A 20,493-nucleotide genomic window follows, 5' to 3' on the forward strand; every position below is an offset into this window, starting at 1 on the left:
AACGACGCCGCCACCGACTTTTGGACCGGCACACACCTCTATTTGTAAGTAAACTTTTTCTGTTACATGATCCCTTCCCTGCATAGTAATAAATAAGTGCATTTCAGCTTGTAGCTGTTGATAACAGGATTCAGCGTATATTAAATTATTCCTCAGCAGTTGCCTTGGTTGTTTTAGTTGTCTTTGCTGTCATAGCTGTCTTAGCTGTCTCAATAGTCTTAGTTGTCTTGATTGTCTTAGTTGCCTTAGTTGTCTTAGTTGTCTTGGTTGTCTCATCAAATGGGAACAAATCATTAAGATGAGAGAATAATCATCGATAGATTCAGAACTCGTGCTAGAAACCTCACGGTTACCAATGTTATGCGAAGTTTAACAGTGTACTGATTACCATCGTAGATAAAGTTCCGACAGGTGACCTCAAGATCTGCTTGGGCGACGTCAATGCGACGATGGGCTCCCACAACACGGACTATGAGCGTGTCATGGGACGTCGTAGTCTTGAAAAAAAAAGCGAAAAGAAGAATTGTGTGGAAATAAAAACATGAGATTTGGTGCGTATTAGCAGAGATCACGCAGAAACTGCAAATAATCATCAACCGATATATACGTTTTATAATTCGGGCCTGGTGGACGAAATGATAGAAGTCGACAGGAATCTGTTGATGTGGAAAAGCGAAGTAAATGTCAGAGTAGTGTACAACAGGTTGCGCAGAAGTAGATCGTTAATTTCGGGGAAATTTCAACTGTCGAAACACCGACTGTCTGTCGGTGCCAAAACAGATTCTTCGTAAATTGTGCAACATATGGTGTTAGTGTTTGGCTAAAGAGAAATTTGTAGCTGGTCTTCACTATTTAATACCTGTGTATGTTTATCTTTGGCAGCAGATTTCAGTGGGTTAGTCACCTACTGCGGAAGCCAGGAGAAAGAATTGCAAAATCAATGATCAACATGGAAAGTGAAAGTGATCGGCGATTTATGGTAAGATCACGAATACACTGACTAAATGTGATAGAAGGAGGCCTGCTAGGCCTGAATGTTCGGTGAACGGGAGAGATACCGCTCAGGAACGCCCGGCAGAAATTGTCCAACGCTTTTACAACTCTTTCCTTGTTTTTTATTCACTTTTTTTTCGTTTTGATCCATTGTAAAAAATAAAACATGTGTCTTTCCCTAGCAATAGTTGTTGCAATTTGAGCAACTCTTGCTGCTCCTTTTTATACACCTAATCCACAGGTAGAGAAAATACGTGAGCGATCAACCTGATGTCATGCTAAAAACTAGACTCATGCTAGATAATGGCAGTTACGAGCAGGAATTACTGACAACATTGGAAAATTGCTCATTCAGAGATGGATAGTGTGGTCACTAGCTATAAAGAGGACACGATGCTAGTAGAATTGGTAAGTATCTATCCTAATCGATTTACTTTTATTCAACGAGGTATCAACTATTTCCAAAGAAAGGGATTCCTAACTATCCTATGGACTATGGCTATTATGGAGAGAGAAATACAAAAATTACAATAAAACGGACAGGGGAGCATTCCAGGGTTAAGTAACGTAAAACATCGATCTATAACCAAGTGGAACTAGGTAGAGGAAATTTGGCAGCTAGTTCTAGTAGTAGGGAAAAAGAAACAAGCCTATTGAGAGGGTGAATAGAGGAAGAAAGAATAACAAGAAGAACTTAGCCTAGGGACAGAAATGTTTAAAAAATTGTCTCGAGAAGACTAAGTTTTACCTGCACCAGTTGAAACACCTAAACTAGCTGAGTCTAAATAACTACTTCTACTTGGCAATGAACCTCCTTTGGAAGGGACACCGGCTGTGTTATAATAATAATGAGGAGAGTGTGGTCTTTCTCTTTCTACTATTGTATATGAAGTACCGGGTGGTGAATAATATAAACCTGAACGTCCTCGCAGGGAGCTTGTGCTGTTGCCGATCCGGGCCGACGAGGTGCCGTACGGCCCGATGACGTCCTCGGCTTCGAAGCTGTTGGACCGAATGGTGGCCCCGCCGGAGGAGGACAGGGTGGTCCCGCCGGTACTGCCAACGACGCCGCCGGCACTGGGCCCACCGCCAACAACGCCAACGCCGCCGACGCCGACACCAGCGATACTGCCGCCAGTGTGGTGGTAGATCGAGTTGACCGGCGGCGAGACCTGCTGGTAGCCGCTCCTGGAGCTCCAACGGGACGGGCCCAGGTCGCACAGCTCGGCGTAGTCGTTCCCGGCACCCATCGCTAGGGGGTCTCCGCCACCGGGGGCGCCCCCTAAGCGCATTTCCGCACACCTGCAAGGGAGAACAAGAAAAGAAACCATGCGTGAGAAGTAATCCAATTATTTATATGATACACGTGTGGTTCGGTGCTGCGGTTTTGATGATGAGCACCGGGGCTGACAGCCAATAGAAAACCAATCAAGTTTAATTGATGCATGGACTGTTTACGCCGCCACCGCAGGGTCATTGCGATTGCACAACTAAATGGTGGGCGGGAATAAACAAAATTATATAAATTTTATGCGGTGCGCTGTATTTTTTTATTTTGGTTCATTCATATGAGGTAAATTGTTACGTGACCAACTGTGCCATTTCGTTGCTTCCACATCGCATTCCAATAGGACATACTTGTTTCCTCCATATCGCACGTAAACATTTGCGTATTTTGCCCTGGGAAATTGAGTTATTAAAACTCAATCAATAATATCGCGACTAGGTAAAATCATATGCATGACACAAAAGTATGGCTTAACTAGCTTGAAAACTATGACCAGAAATTCCTTCCAGTAAATAATTACTCCTGAATTAAATGCATTGATTAGCAACTTTTGTCACATTCATGAAACAGAACCAGAACTATCTGGAAAAATCTGGAGACGCTATGGGTTTAAACACTTTAGTTATGAAAAGCAAAAATTTTAAAATTGAAAGTCTTTTTGAAGTGGGAACACTCTTTGATAATTGACTGCAACTATGGGTAGTTCACCGTTGTCTGTTATAATAAATCCTGGTAGGTACAAATTCATACCGGCTTTAAGGTTAGTTTCGATATCTATGTTCTAAAATAGATGTTGTTACGCGCAATGGAATGGGCATTCCAGAGGACTATACCTCGTGGTGCATTCCTTCAAATTCCCAAACGATTTTGCTAGCGCGGGAGGGCTCAATGATTGTGAATGATTTTACCAATACTTTTAACAAAAAATGGTGAACTATAGTATACTCTTCAGTAATTCTAAACTGAAACTCTGCATCCAGCCAACCAGCTTCCAAAATTGGTGACGCGATGACCATTCGCGATTCGTGGTCTCGTTTGAAAACCGTCCAACTGAGAACTAGCGAAACCGACAGCAATATGAACTGCCGAAGAAATATGCATCGGTCATGTTCCTGCAAATGACGATACCAGCGAATAAGTAACCTCAACGATAAAATTGTTACAGCTTGGCTATCACATTTAATCCGTGACATAATTACTAGGCTCCGTAATCAAAAGTTTCAACCAGATTCATACAAATAGACTCTCGAATCTCAATTCAATCCTTTCTGTAAACCAACAAAAATTCGAAAATTTTAAACCCCAACAAATATCGCCTTGAAATGAGAATGATTTCATACTGGTTTCTCCTACAGATAAACCAAATGCCATTACGAATTCAGATTTTGTAGTATTAAAAACTTTATTGACATCATTTTGCTCTGTGGCGGTGGCGTGAATCGGCGATAATGCCATTTGCCAAACGTAAGGCCAAAAATGTCGACGCATTCGGTCAAATTGCCCCTTTCTGTCAAACAACGATTCCGACCAAATGACCTATTCGATCAAACGGGTTTTTCGAACGGGTTTTGCCAGATGGCTGCCGGTTTCGGACAAATGAAATTTTCGGTTAAACAACTTTTGGCATTGTGGGTTTCGATCGAATGACTTTCGATCAACTGGCACTTCCACGTTCAAAAATTTGATTTCAATGAGATATTCATTGGATCTTTGCGAAGATCCATCGGTGATGAATTCAATGTCTGGGCTGTGGAGTGTAACAGCAGAATTTGCAGAAGCGACAGAAAGCGAAAATACCGAACGAGGTACCAAAAGCATATCCAGGGCGCTGCTCTATAATTTACACGAAACTTCACCGTTATGGCCGGAGTGTGAAAATGTCTGTTTTTCCAATACCTTCGCTGCAACGTCGGGTATTCCACGAGGAAGCCATTTAAGTCCGTTAGTTTTCCTCCTGTATTTTTAACGACATGAATCTTGTAATTAACGAACTATGGTGCTCAATGATCACCTTTACGAGAAAAAAAAGCCAATATATTTCCAGTACCGTTTACTGGGAATGGTAATCGATCGAGTAAAGCTTGTGAAAGATCTTGGAGTGGTTTTAGATCCAAAATTACGTTTAGCCAGCCCATTTGCTATACAATCGATAAGGCATCCGAAACGCTTCGCTTTATTTTCTGCATAACAAAAAACTATATTTATTGTCTGAAGTCGTTCTACGCTTCACTTGTTCGATTAACCCTAGATTACTGCTTGCCTTTTAGGAATACAATAAACAATAAACAATAAACAATAAACAATAAACAATAAACAATAAACAATAAACAATAAACAATAAACAATAAACAATAAACAATAAACAATAAACAATAAACAATAAACAATAAACAATAAACAATAAACAATAAACAATAAACAATAAACAATAAACAATAAACAATAAACAATAAACAATAAACAATAAACAATAAACAATAAACAATAAACAATAAACAATAAACAATAAACAATAAACAATAAACAATAAACAATAAACAAAAAACAAAAAACAAAAAACAAAAAACAATAAACAATAAACAAAAAACAATAAACAATAAACAAAAAACAAAAAACAAAAAACAATAAACAATAAACAATAAACAATAAACAATAAACAATAAACAATAAACAATAAACAATAAACAATAAACAATAAACAATAAACAATAAACAATAAACAATAAACAATAAACAATAAACAATAAACAATAAACAATAAACAATAAACAATAAACAATAAACAATAAATAATAATAATAATATAACCTGAGACGAGCCAGCCTCATTGAAAGTCTCTTTAATAAAGACACAAAAAAACAAAAAACAATAAACAATAAAAAAAAAACAATAAACAATAAACAATAAACAATAAACAATAAACAATAAACAATAAACAATAAACAATAAACAATAAACAATAAACAATAAACAATAAACAATAAACAATAAACAATAAACAATAAACAATAAACAATAAACAATAAAACAATAAATACAATAAACAATAAACAATAAACAATAAAACAATAAACAATAAAACAATAAACAATGACAATAAACAATAAACAATAAACAATAAACAATAAACAATAAACAATAAACAATAAACAATAAACAATAAACAATAAACAATAAACAATAAATAATAAACAATAAACAATAAAACAATAAACAATAAACAATAAACAATAAACAATAAACAATAAACAATAAACAATAAACAATAAACAATAAACAATAAACAATATACAATAAACAATAAACAATAAACAATAAACAATAAACAATAAACAATAAACAATAAACAATAAACAATAAACAATAAACAATAAACAATAAACAATAAACAATAAACAATAAACAATAAACAATAAACAATAAACAATAAACAAAAAACAATAAACAATAAACAATAAACAATAAACAATAAACAATAAACAATAAACAATAAACAATAAACAATAAACAATAAACAATAAACAATAAACAATAAACAATAAACAATAAACAATAAACAATAAACAATAAACAATAAACAATAAACAATAAACAATAAACAATAAACAATAAACAATAAACAATAAACAATATACAATAAACAATAAACAATAAACAATAAACAATAAACAATAAACAGCAGTAAGAGAGCGTGTTTCGACAACCTATGCAAAGGAGCCAACGCAAGGGGTGACTACAGGGTAGTGATGGCCAAGCCCAAAGGGAGCTCTATTCCCGTCCCGAGCCACAAGTCCCTGGCCTCCTGCACCGCAAGGCAATATGGGTGCGGCCGAAATGGTGGCTCCGGTGACGAACGAAGAGCTACTCGCGGTGGCCAAATCCCTGGTAACGAACAAAGCTCCAGGGCCTGATGAAGTTCCGAACAGCACTCTCAAAGCAGCAATCATAGCGAACCCGAACATGTTCAGGCTAGCTATGCAGAGATGCCTGGATGAGTGTAGACTCCCCGAAAGATGGAAAAGACAGAAGCTGGTGTTGTTGCCGAAGGCCGGGAAGCCGCCGGGCGACCCATCGGCACATAGACCAATCTGTCTTATAGACACGGCGAGCAAGTTGCTGGAGAGGATCATCCTCAACAGGCTGATCCCGTACTCAGAGGGTACGAACGGTCTGTTAAGCAATCAGTTCGGTTTTCGCAAGGGTAAGTCCACGTTGGACGCTATTAACTCGGTGGTAAAGACCGCCGAGATAGCGATCCAACGAAAAGTCGAGGTATTCGATACTGTGCGTTAGTGACACTTGATGTGAAGAACACATTCAACAGCGCAAGCTGGGATGCCATGCGCTCTCGTTACACCGGTTTAGCCTACCAGTGGGCCTGTACCGGATTTTGGAAAGCTATTTCTAGAACCGTGTACTATTATACGAGACCGATGCCGGTCAGGGAAGCGTTCCTACTACCACAGGAGTTCCGCAAGGTTCAATACTGGGCCCAGTATTATGGAACCTTATGTATGACGGGGTTTTGAAGCTAAAGTTCCCTCCTGGTGTTAAGATCGTCGACTTCGCAGATGACATAACCTTGGAGGTCTACGGGGAGTCAATTCCCGAGGTAGAACTGACCGCAGCACACGCGATCAGCACGATGGAAGATTGGATGAGCGCTAGAGGCCTGCAGCTCGCTCAACATAAGACGGAGGTGGATAGGTGGTCGGTTCAATATCCAGTGATTCACGTAGGTGAAGTCGTGATCGCATCAAAGCGGAGTTTGAAGCTCCTTGTGTCGTAATAGACGACAAGCTGACGACGACAAGCGGACGACGACAAGCTGGTGTTGCGGCATTATCGAGGATGATGTCCAACAGTTCCAAGGTGCGTGCCAGTAAACGTAGGCTACTAGCAGGCGTTGCCGTATCTATTCTTAGGTACGGCGGCCCGTCATGGGCGAGAGCTTTTTTTTTTATTCATTTCTTTATTTGGTAGGCACTCTATGTTTCTTAACCGCTACTGTGCCGTCATCTACTGTGGTATTCTGCTATACAGAATCCACACAGAATCTATTTTTAGACATTCGTTGTTGTTATCATTGCCGGGTCCATCTCATCGTGAGTCCATTGTGTCCTTTTGTCCGTATCGTGTATCCAATTGCTCGTTGCATTGTTCGGTTGCCGCTTATCCGGGTACGTTGGAGGTATGCCTCCGAGAAGAACAATTTGTCAGTCGTCATCGGGCAGCCGTGTCGGTAAGACGCGCACCCCAAAACGCCACCGTTTGGGCTGCACCTCAGGCGACTGACAAGGGCTTGGTGGAGGGGCTGGGAATCGAACCCATGACCGTCCGCTTATAAGGCGAACGTGTAGCCAACTACGCTACGGGACCCCCCAATGGGCGAGAGCTCTAGGGGTAACTTTGGCTAAAAAGTTCCGATTACACTTTATAGCAGAACTGATCTGTTATCGTCGCGGCAAAATAAAGTTGAATGGTGCATCAGTGCAATTAAAATTAGTTGTTTTCGATGCAGATTAAGGAGGCAAATAAAGATTTGGAGTAAACAAAAAATTGAGTATTCAAGTAGAAGAAGAAATTACAAATAACAACCGGTTCCGACGTTGGACCCGGTAGTTAAAACGAAGATTTTCACGTACATTTTAGGTTCTTTGGGCCGGATCCAACGTCGAAAAGTGAAAACCCTGATTAATCCACCTAGCGGTGATGGTGCCTTTCTCGTGCATTATAAAAATAGTATTTTGGCCATTACTTTTGAGCCCATAGTCCGATCTGGCCAATTTTTAATAGGAAACAATGAGAGAGTATTCTGCGTCGAGTGAAACATGTTGCGAGTAAATCGGTTAAGGATAAGTTCCTGAAAAATGAGTGACATTTTTTTACTCATTTTTTAATAAAAAAAAGTGGTATTTTGGCCATAACTTCCGAGCCCATAGTCCGATTAGACCAATTTTCAATAGGAAACAATGGTAGACTATCCTGCGTCGAATGCAACTTGTTGCGAGTAAATCGGTTAAGGATAAGTACCTGAAAAATGAGTGACATTTTTTTACTCATTTTTTCTATAAAAAAGTGGTATTTTGGCCATAACTTCCGGTCCCATAGTCCGATCTGACCAATTTTCAATAGGAAACAATGGTAGAGTACCCTGCATCGAATGAAACATGTTGCGAGTAGATCGGCTAAGAATACGTGCCTGAAAAATGAGTGACATTTTTTAAATTTTTTCATAAAAAAGTGGTATTTTGGCCATAACTTCCGAGCCCATAGTCCGATCTGACCAATTTTCAATAGGGAAACAATGGTAGAGTATCCTCGAATTCAACTTGTTGCGAGTAAATCGGTTAAGGATAAGTACCTGAAAAATGAGTGACATTTTTTTTTGGGTGGGGTGCGCACAGACACACACACATACACACACACACACACACACATACACACAGACATCACCTCAATTCGTCGAGCTGAGTCGATCGGTATATAACACTATGGGTCTCCGGGCCTTCTATAAAAAGTTTGTTTTTGGAGCGATCATATAGCCTTTACCGTATACTTAGTATACGAGAAAGGCAAAAAAGTGATTTTTGACTAATAAATTGTAAAATGCCATGAGTGCCATGGAATAAGCCCACTAGGTGGGACAATTATTGAGTGAAATGGAAAACAAAAGTCGGAATCGCGCCAATGCAGCATTGTAGTTGCAAAAGTGATAGCGAAAACTAGATAATTGACGGTGTGTCTGGCGGTGGAGATTTTAAAAAGCAATAAAGTTCTAACGAAATTAATCAAAATAGTGAAACTAAACAAAAGAAGGTGGTGGAGCTGCTGGGTAAAAGTGCTGCAAGCAGAAAGAAACGAGACAGGTAGCAACACTATCGCGGAGAAACAGCCATGAGTGAGCAGGAATTAGCAAATGGGAAGCTCCAGAAATGTTCCTGAAAAAATATAAACCAGATGAACACGAAGGTGAAGGTGGTTTCGCCGACGACATTGATATCATGGCACGTAACTTTGAGAGGATGGAGGAAGCCTACATCAGACTGAAAAGCGAAGCTAAACGGATTGGACTAGTCATCAACACGTCGAAGACGAAGTACATGATAGGAAGAGGCTCAAGAGAGGTCAATGTAAGCCACCCACCACGAGTTTCTATCGGTTGTGACGAAATCGAGGTGGTTGAAGAATTCGTGTACTCGAATAGAGTTCGCCGCCGTACCAAACTGACTATCTACAAAACGCTTATAGGACCCGTAGTTATCTACGGATACGAGACCTGGACGATACTCGTGGAGGACCAACGAACACTGAGAGTGTTCAAAAGGAAAGTGTTGCGTACCATCTATGGTGGGGTGCAAATGGCGGACGGTACGTGGAGGAGGCGAATGAACCACGAGTTGCATCAGCTGTTAGGAGAACCATCCATCGTTCACACCGCGAAAATCGAAAGACTGCTGTGGGCCGGGCACGTAGCCAGAATGTCGGACAGTAATCCGGTGAAAATTTTCTCAACAACGATCCGACGGGAACAAGAAGGCGAGGTGCACAGCGGGCAAGGTGGATCGATCAGGTGGAGGACGACTTGCGGACCCTCCGCAGACTGCGTGGTTGGCGAAGTGCAGCCATGGACCGAGCTGAATGGAGAAGTCTTTTATGTGCAGCACAGGCCACTCCGGCCTTAGTCTGATGATAAATAAATAAATGAACACGAAGGTCAGGTTCAGGTTCGGCTAGCGAAGCTGGAGGAGTTTTTCAAGGAATTCTTCGACGTCGCTGCGCAGCTGGAGTCTTATTCGTCCAAGGAAGAGGCGATTTCAACAAAGGAGGAGCGATTTTTTTTCAATCGAAGTTATCAAATGATTCTACTTCCGTTACTGTACGGGGGCTGTCTTTATCTGCACTGTTACATATAAGGTATCCTGAAATCACATTGCTAAAATTCAGTGGTCGGCCGAAGGACTGGGTGTCTTTTCGGGACAGCTTCAATGCAGGTGTTGCAAGTAGGAGAGAGATAAGCGACGTCGAGAAGCTGCAATATTTGAAGGGTCTAGTGCAAGGTGATGCAGCTAGGATCATCGGGCATCTAGAGTTCAGCGAAGAAGGCTACCGGACGGCATGGAAGCTACTGGGTCGGCGGTACCTAGAGGTGCTGTATGATACTGCGGCAATGCGGAAGGAGTCTTGCAATGAGTTGTTACGAGTAATCGACAGCTTCGAAGAACATCTATCGAATTTGAAGCGACTGGGAGAACCGACTGATCGTTGGAGTTCCAGCTTAGTGTACCATCTATACATTCGACTAGATCCCAACACGAAGCGCGAATAGGATCGCCATTGCAACGCCGTTGATGCGAAAGAATACGGTAGTTCTGCGATGGACGGATACAAAATTGATGAGATGCTATCGTCGATATGTTGAATTTCCTGCAGGTTTAGGACAAGGTTCTGCAGTCCTCAAGATGCTCAACTAAGTTCGGTCATGGTGTCAGTTCGTATGTCGCTTCCACTTCCGCTCAATCAACGTTGCAATCCAGCTATTACCAGTGTGGTCAACAGCATTATATTTTCTAATGTCCCGATTTCCGAAACATTCCGTTAAACCAACGATACGAGTTAGTGGAACAGAACGGATTATGCGGCAATTGTCTTCGAACTACAAAGCATGCCGCAAGAAACTGTCCTTCACGCCATTGTATGAGGTGCAACGAGAAGCACCATACATTGCTTCATGACCCACGAAATGATCATCTACGATCAGATGAAATACAGCAATCCATTTCGAATTTAAACATCAAACAGCCAACAATGTTCAATATCAAAAGAGCAAACGAGCGAAGCAAGAACACCAACGTCACATCAGAGAAGTTCGAACAATGTTTCGTGTACAGCCACATGCCCAAGTAGCAGTACTGTAGTTATATTGCCAACAGCGGTTGTCAACTTGAAGGACGCTGAAGGGAACAATTGTGTCACTCGGTGCGTGTTAGATTCAGGTTCTCAAAACTGCCTCATATCGTATGCTTTAGCACAGAAACTACGACTGCCTTTAAGAAGAACTCCGAGTCCGGTCCAGGTCTGTAGAGATGCTAATCTGTCAGCAGATGTGTCTTATTATGTAAATGCTGAAGTTGCTGAATGTTTTTTTTTTCCCGAATATAACGAGAACAACACCAACTCAGAATATTTATACTTTCGGTTGGGGAGCCCCAGAGGATGTTCGTTTAGCCGATTCAACATTTCATTCACCTAGCTCCGTAAAGTTAATTATCGGAGCGGAATGCTTTTTCAAATTCTTCAGCATGGCCAAATCGAGCTCGGCGATGACCTTCCCCTTCTTCAAAACACTGTATTTGGATCGGTCGACTCTGGAACAAGTCAAAGGATGAAAATCAATTGCTCGATCCAACAAAAAAGCGATGTCCGAACCTGGCCTGACAGCAGCTCCACCGAACCGGTCAACCGGTTGGCTACATAGGCAACAAATAGCAGTTAAATACTTCCCGGAACGCTACACACCGAACAATGGGGTTTGTACGCGAGTCGCTCAACGAAAGGAAAGTACAAGTACTGCATATCATCGGTGGAAGTCAGCATCGGTCCCGGCACATAATTGTTAAAACGGGGTTTACTGAGAGCGCATCGATTATATCGATGTTTCGCGACATATGACACAATACAGGCAACATTTTATCAAAATTCAAATGACCATAACTCCGTGAAATATCAACCGATTTCTTTAATTCTGACAGCGTTCGACGGGAAAATAAGTCAAGTTTTGGAAAACATGGTCAGACCGCTAGATACCGGAGATAACCCGGATTATTTGAGGGCATGTCAAAAATGTTATTTTTTGAGTGCTTGTATTTTTTACTTGGAAGAATTGTTGACCATTTTTTATATTTTTACGGAAACGAGAGCTTTTCCTGAGTTGATTGATATGTTGATGTAACAGATCGCAAGAGGCCCTCTCTAGTCCTTCACATTAGAGGCCCTCCACTCCTCCAGGAATTCCTCCGGAAACTGAAATTGGCCACCTGAAATTCCAGGAATTTCTGGAGGATTTTCCGGATGAATTCCTGAAGGAACTTCCGGGGGAATTCCTGGTGGATTATACTGGATAAATGAAGGAACTTCCGGAAGAGTTCTCGGAGGAACTTCGGCAGGAATTCCAGAAGGAACTTCCGAAAAAATTCCGGTAGAATTACTGGAAGAACTTCCGGAGGATTTACTAGAAAAACTTCCGGAGGAATTATTGGGGGAACTTCCGCATGAATAACTGTAGGAACATCCGGAGAGATTACTGGAGGAGCTTCCGGAGGAACTACTGGAGGAACTTGTGGAGGAATTACTGGAAGAACTTCCGGAAGAATTACTTTAGGATCTTCCACAGAAATTATTGGAGAAACTTCCGGAGGAATTACTGGAGGAACTTCCCGAAGGAACTCCCGGAGGAACTCCCGGAGGAAATCCTGGAGGAGCTTCCGGAGGAATTCCTGGAGGAGCTTCAGGAGGAACTTCCCAGAGGCACTTACGGAGGAATGTTCTATGGAATTTCTTGACGATCTTTTAAAAACACTATTGGGGAAACTTCTGGAAGAATTCCTTGACAAACTTCTGAAGAAATTGTGGCGCTTGAAACTGGTTCACGCCGCTCCACGGCACCGCTGATCACCAACGGCGTGACGCCACCGCCGCTGCTGCCTGAAAATGATCTATAACACCGCCGGTAAAATTCCAATCAGCGTACAGGTCTATCTGGAAGTACCCGGAAGGTGGTCAATTCGACCGAAAATCAACGAAATGGACTCCAGTGTACTTGTTTTGCAAAATTATAAAGTTTTACATGCCGCAAGGTGGATTCCAAGATTGAACGGATATTGGCCACTTCACCAAGGGAACCAGGCGCTGGAAGTACCCAGATGGTGGCCAATTCGATCGAAAATCGCCGAAATGTACTCCAGTGTACTTGTTTTGCAAAATCATGAAATTGACATGTCGCCAGTGACCATTTTTTCCGGGAGGGAGGTAACCCCAGTATTCCCCGGAATATATCCGGAACCATGGCCATTGCACAAAAATTGACCTCGGTTCCTAAAACTATAGGAATTTTGTGATCGATTCCAGAAGATTGCTTGAAAATCCGTTAGAAATTGGCTGAGCTGCGTGGTTTCGAATTTTGTGTTTTGTCGTAAAATGAGGGGTGGAGACGTACGTGTTAATAACTGTCGAAGTGCTTAATGAACACTAAGCTGCGAGGCGGCTCTGTCCCAGTGTGGGAATGTAATGCCAATAATAAGAAGAATGTCACAGATCGGACACGAAAACCTGAGATATGGCCGCTTCCGTGAAATCCGTGGAACCGATTCCACCAATTGTCGCACGCACGCTATTGTTCTCGTAGACAGCGTCCTTGCACCAAATTGTACCCCATGGCCATAGTTATACCTTTTCCAATTGGTTCTATCACAGACGCCCGAATGACACTCGCCCGAATAACAAACGCCCGAATTCCATTCGCCCGAATAGACCAAACGCCCGAAAAGACCAAACGCCCGAAAAGACCATTCGTCCGAATGGACCATTCGCCCGAAAAGACCATTCGTCCGAATAGACTATATGCCCGAATAAACTCTTCACATTACTTGATGAAAAGATTTTTTGTGACTAATAAAATAAATATTATTTTTGATTTCCTACTTATTCCATATTTTCTTGTACACGTCTCTCACATGTATCTAAATATTCGCTTCGTTTATGTGTGAAATAATAAGAAAAATAACGATGTTACGTACTTTCTTTTTCATAAAATTCAAATAACGACTTGATTTCTTTATATACGTATGCATAAAGTCCTTTAAGGTAGCTTCACACCTCGGGAATTTGGTCCGCAGATTTTTTCCCCAGGGCACAGGGACCAAAATCCGGCGGAAAACTTTCCCGAGGTGTAAAGCCCCATTTAACATTGATTATAAATAAAATCTACTCGTCACTGTCTTGCAATCCATTCACATAGAAAAAAAGTCAGTTTCAATCGCTCAGCATTGTTGAGAGATTCAGATATTAAAATATGTTTTATGTATGCTGTCGCTTATACCGTTCCACAAACATCCTGAAATGAATCAAAACCTGACGGAATAATTAGAGCTGTAGCGAAAAAAACGTTGCAAGGGTATTTATTTAAACCAAACGTCAAAAATAAGAGGCGCAAATAGGAATTCACCCTTCTTTTCTTCATACATTGTTCTTTCTAAATGTATTGAAGACATGATTTCTTTCCTAAGTATTAAGGTTCAAGATCAGGTGGAAGATGACTTGCGGACCCTCCGTAGACTGCGTGGTTGGCGACGTGTAGCCATGGACCAATCCGAATGGAGAAGACTTTTATATATCGCACAGGCCACGTCAGCCTTGGTCTGAATAAATGAATGAATGTTAAGATGGCTGAGATTAATGTTGAGGACCGTGTCTTCGCAAATTCAAGTCTTAAGGATGTTTCTTTCTCCTCAACCAAAGAATTGTTTTTAGAAAACATCAGCGATTGGGATTACAATCGGCATACGGGAAGAATTACAGACTTTAACTTGCCTATACAAAGTTTGTTACCTTTGCACTTTTTCATGTTAAGATATAACAAAGGCATTAAAGGAGGTTCGAAAATCTTGCCCAAAGAAACGTATTTTTTTTATGTAAGCAAGTATTTAGCGAATGGGGTGTACCCGTTAGGTATAATAAACGTTATACATAAATGACCCAAAGAACAGTGCATGACATAAAGAAGGCAGAATTATGCCAAACGACCATTATGCATAACGTACATTATCCCTAACGTTCGTAATGCGTAACCATTATGCCTAACGTAGCGGGCTTATGTGAATGGTCGCAAATCAACGCACAAAAAGACCACTAGAGACCCACTTTTCTCCCCTTCACTAAGATCGGTCTATGAAAAAACCCTAAACAGTATTCCTCGAACTTCCAATAACATTTTAGGGTGGCACAATAAGTGGAATAAGCTTTTGAAACGAGGAAGTCCTCCGTTTTATAGCGTTCCAAAACAGTTCCAACTAGAAGAAAGAAATGCGACCACTGATACCCTACGACCACTGCAGGCTAAGAAGACATATAGAATGAAAATAGCAGAAAAAAATGAAAAACTAGACAAACGTTCATATATTCCAAGTGATTGGCATATTTTTTCTTTTAATATGATTAGGAAAAATAACATGTTGTTATAGAATCTGAAAGTATACATAAATATATGACCTATTCGGGCGAATGGTCCATTCGGGCGAGTGGTCTATTCGGGCGAGTGGTCCATTTGGGCGAATGGTCTTTTCGGGCGAATGGAATTCGGGCGAATGTTACATTCGGGCGTTTGTGATAGAATCTTCCAATTATATAAATATGGGTATCAAACTTCATGGTTTATAAAAGTCATTACAATGCAAATATTTTTTGTAGGGGAGAATGGTCTAAAATGTACCCATGGGAAAAATAGCCCAACGAAATCGTTTACACTACATTTTTGAGCGAATGTTTCTATTACCTACACACTTAAATTTTGCCACCGATCTTGGCTGTACAAATCTCGGTTAAAGTTCATTCGACTAAATTAACGTAGGATAACGGCGGCTCTTTTGACTGCCACGATGAATAAACGTTTCTTTCAGCTGATATATCCGCAGAAGTTTACTAACCAAGCGCTTGGCTGTGAAGATCTCGGTAAAAGAATAACATTTTGCAAATACCGTTTGCAATATCATTAACTATTCAGTTCCGAGTAGTAAGTAGCATGTTTCCAAAGAAACTTCGTTGGAAAATCAAAATGGATGTTCAAAAAATTTGTATGGAAAATGAAAAGAATTTATTTTGGAAACACTGAACTCGATGTCTCTAACAATTTTGGAAAATTCTAAAAATATCAAGTGAAAAAAAAATCCCGTGAAAATAAGACTTTTTAAACTACAAGTTTCCTCTTAAATTAATAATAATTGAAAACCAATTTTTGAGGGTTTTCAGACTCAAGTAAACTGTTTTGAAAATTTCGAAGATTTTATTGTAGAAAATTAAGGTCACTCCTGACGGAATCCAATTTTCAATGTACTCGCGTTTTCAAGGGCACAGCATTCGATACGGAAGCAACGCACAACTGTCATTTTTATTTTTTAAGTTTTGCTGCGTCGCAGCATGCGTGAAAAAATAAAAATGACAGTTGTGTGTTGCTTCCGTATCGAATGGTGTGCCCTTGAAAACGCGAGTACTTTGAAAATTGGATTCCGTCAGGAGTGACCTTAAACGAATTGTCCGCGCAACATAAGAATACTCAGAAGATAATTACCGAGAAATTCATGCGATTTCCCTTACCAAATGTAGAAGATTTGACCCCGTCGCCAACAACGCTCGAGCGCTTGTTTGACATACTCTCAAATAATCCGGCTTATCTCCGGTAACCAGTGGACTGGACCATGGATTTGTCTGGTTTTAAGTGATACCAAGTTACTTTTAAAGTAGCTTTCAAGTTGATTTCAAAAGGTTTTCAATGCCGAGTTCGTTTTCACGTGTTGTCATATTCTGATCTTGAGGTCTGTCTTACATTTACTCTTCAAAACCATTCAAGAGTGGGCCGACAAGGCAGATACTGCTCTTCAAGAGGTTTTGGTGTAAGCGATGAAGAAGCAACTACCTTAACTAGGGTTTTATTGCAGTAGGATTCAAAAACTCTTGTAGTGAATCATAAAATCTAAACCTGTCACTTAGGTTGTTGACTCAGGTTGACTGGTGGTTGACTCATATTTCACTTGGGCTATAGGTATATTAATCATAACTCTATATACATTTTTTCAAAATTTTCTCTAACACTCATTGTTTTGGAATATTGTCACTACTTTATACTGTAGAAATCTCGAAATACAGATGTAGGAGGACCTACCTACCAGAGGCGTCGGTTGATTATCGCGAAGCCTGGACTGATATCTCATAGCCGATGTGAATAAATACAAAAAAAATACCTTTTTGTTTAGTTAAGTATGTTTGATGCTTCACGTTCACAGTCTTCTTATATAATCAAAACCATATTGCACCCCCTTAACGCTTCATTCATAATTTCAGATTTCTTGTTATCATTATAACTTAATCGTCACCTGGTTACAGTAAAGTCGATATAACGCACCAATAAGGTAAATTTCATTTCGGATAATTAAATAGCAATCTTACACAGGGTCCATCTAGGTAGATATGTGACGATCGAACATCAAATGATTTATTATATTGGAACGGTTCCGGCTGGTCGCAAAGTCACCAAATATCTCCGCCACCACGGAATGAACGCGCATTTGTTCAGCACCAGCCGGAGCAAAGGATGCTTGCAACAGACAGAAAATCAATAAACCAGAAAAACAAACCCTCTATTCGTGGAAGTGTGCCAAATTCTCTCATTATCGACACCCTCTGCTCATTCAATTGTCAGGTTCACGGTTCGTCACGTTCGGTGGTGTGTTTCCATTAATTGATGATGACGACGGTGGCGTTCGATGATGTTGTCCTTTGGATGATCTCGATTCCCGGGTGAAATATTTCCCCGGTAATTCTGGTAATACGCAATAATAAACCAACGATAGATGCATACTGTTAAGGTTCGCGGCGGTTAGTTGTCGCCGTCGCGGCGATGAAATCACTTAGGTCTGGGGGAGCCTTTATCCCTTGGAACTTACAGTGCTCAACAATATTCAACCATAGTACCTAATTTAGATTTTGCAATAAAGTAATCGAGCTGTATGTATGTATGTAGGTAAATACATTTGTTTCGATAGCCATAACCGAATTGAGTACTTTCATAAGTTCTAAGGTAACGCTTCCAGCATTCCATTGAAACAAAACGATCCCAACAAACATTGAAGATGGGTGAAGCAGTTGAATTCGAAAAGTGGTAAAGTCTTGTTGATCGTTATTGAATTTTATAACGATCGGTCATTACGTTCAAAAGTTATAAAGAAAACTGTGAACCAAACCGAAAAGGTTGGTGTCTTGGCTAAATGCGAGAAAAGGCAGTACCACTGCTAGGAGGTTTATTTGGATTTTTTCGAAAAAAGAATAAGGCATTATTATAAATAGAAGTATTAATAACAATATGAATTTTAGGTTTCTTCTTAACGAATTAACGTAATGAAATGCGATTCCGCTCAAATAGGTGTAGCACAATTCTGCAAAATACGAAACACTTTTTTTTCTGTTGTCTGACGAATCCCCCGGAGATACAATGTCTCGGTAGCGTGTGACCGCTCTATCATTGTTGCTTCCACAAGCCGAAATCTAAATGGCATGTTATCCCTGTTCTCATTAATTAAGGCCTAGATGCGACATACGCTCGGAGAATTCGGTACGGTCCCATTCCAATACCCTTTGGCCCTCTTACGTTATCTAAAACTACTGTACGTTGCGCGATACATAGAACGCCATACCGAACCAGCCATCAGCTCCATTGAGACGCTTTCAATTGGTCGGAAAGGCGGCCTGTCCAGTGCCAGCGTGATGATGACACAAAGTCATGGATGTCGTGTGGCACAAACGCACTCACATATCTGTTCTCACAGTGCCTGTAGGTCAGTGTGCTCCGCTGTTGCGGTGTATTCTCTTCCTTCTAATTACGCAACACCGCACCGTTGTTGTGTATGGCTCACACAAAGGTGAATCAAATATCGAATGACGGCAGGAAGGACATGCAATCCCCGGAGGCTACTCGTTGTTTCGTGGTAACATGTGACCAAGGCTTGTCTGATTTTATTTTGTGTCATACCAGCAGCCTGTAACTTATTTGCTTGGCTTTATTAATACCTGGGTCACATGATCGGATGCAGTTATCTCATAATCCGATCCGACACCCAGGCTTTTGGCAATAGTCCCGTTTCATATGCTACGGCAGGAGATATCACTTATTTACATATCGATCACGAGGGTTTTGTTCGTCAGGACCTGTAGCTTGCCAGCGGACGGTTGAAAATACCGCTGTGGCATAGTCCCATCCTCTGGAGATGTCTCAACGCGCCGCAGGTCCGAACATGAATAGGGACGAGACAAGCAAAACCACGAACAACAACGGTTGACTATTGGTTAGTTGGTTGGTTGTTTGCTAGCTTGACGTGCGTTGAATCCATTGGAGTTAGTGGCATCCTACTGGAAGAGCTCTATCAAAAGAACCACAGAGACAGGCAGATTATTAAATCACATCCCATTTGTGTGTTGCTTGTAAACGTTCGAATACATTGATTCCCGTGACATCAGGAGCTTTCCCATTCTATCCTAATGGTAATAAGCATTTAGAGCTCAATATTCAAAGAAATAGTGTTGTTATGGTTTGTCGTATTTGTTGCATGTTGACCTTTTATTGCCATTTAGGTTAAAATGGCAAGACGAACGTTAATTGAAAATCAAGAAAGGCATGTTCGTTACGAAATCATTCCATTTTAATTAATTCTTAAGAAACATTTTGATTTCGAACACGGTTTGAGTAGGAATTAATAAAACACACCCAGAACAATCTTTTAGGTGTGGCTGAATTACGCTATATATCATAATGCATATGCAGTATTGGGATTAAATGAAGCTGATAGAAATAGATTTTTAAAACTAAACCTTTTTTTATAACTGTTGAGTTTCAAACGCTTATAACCGTTATACCCTTCAGTTCTATTTTCTGCAGATTTGTACCAGGAATGAATTACGAGGTTCAAATATTTTTCAATTGCTTTGGCGCGTGAATGCGTCATTTTATCTACGTACCAATCCACTTTGCAATTACGGCGCCTTTCTTAGCAGCAACATAATTATTTCATTTTATTGAAAAATTTACAATCATGAATGGAACACTGCTGGGGAAACTAGCAAGTTTGATTTATTTTGCTTTGGATTCAAAGTATAGAATAGTGTTCGAAAATTTGGAATAAAACTGAATCACTACTGATCTCACTCTTAGTCCTACATCCAACTAGCAATTCTATACAACAGTTGACCTTTTCCGTCACTATTATTGGCTAAATTGTTGCTTTCACTTATTATTTTTAAATTAAAAACGTGATGTAATCCCTCCCCTCGGTATGTGATTTAGATGCGATGGGTGGGCTTGCGCCATTAGCACTGAGATGGCAACCAAAGACATATCCTGTCGTGGTGGTATCACTTGCTGACTATTTTTGTTTGTTGCCGCGTCACATATC

At 40.5% G+C, this 20,493-nt stretch overlaps 1 protein-coding gene across 1 annotated transcript in view; it reads right to left on the minus strand.

The window, feature by feature from the left end:
* LOC134226061 (whirlin) overlaps positions 1-20,493 on the minus strand; it is a 596,096-nt gene that overhangs the window by 352,731 nt on the left and 222,872 nt on the right. Inside the window, exon 3 of the mRNA XM_062706580.1 lies at positions 1,910-2,295. Coding sequence (XP_062562564.1) covers positions 1,910-2,285 — 376 coding nt within the window. The 5' untranslated portion in view covers positions 2,286-2,295. The remainder of the gene's footprint in view (positions 1-1,909; positions 2,296-20,493) is intronic.

Source organism: Armigeres subalbatus, chromosome 3 (assembly GCF_024139115.2).
Source record: "Armigeres subalbatus isolate Guangzhou_Male chromosome 3, GZ_Asu_2, whole genome shotgun sequence".
NCBI classification, from domain to species: domain Eukaryota; kingdom Metazoa; phylum Arthropoda; class Insecta; order Diptera; family Culicidae; genus Armigeres; species Armigeres subalbatus.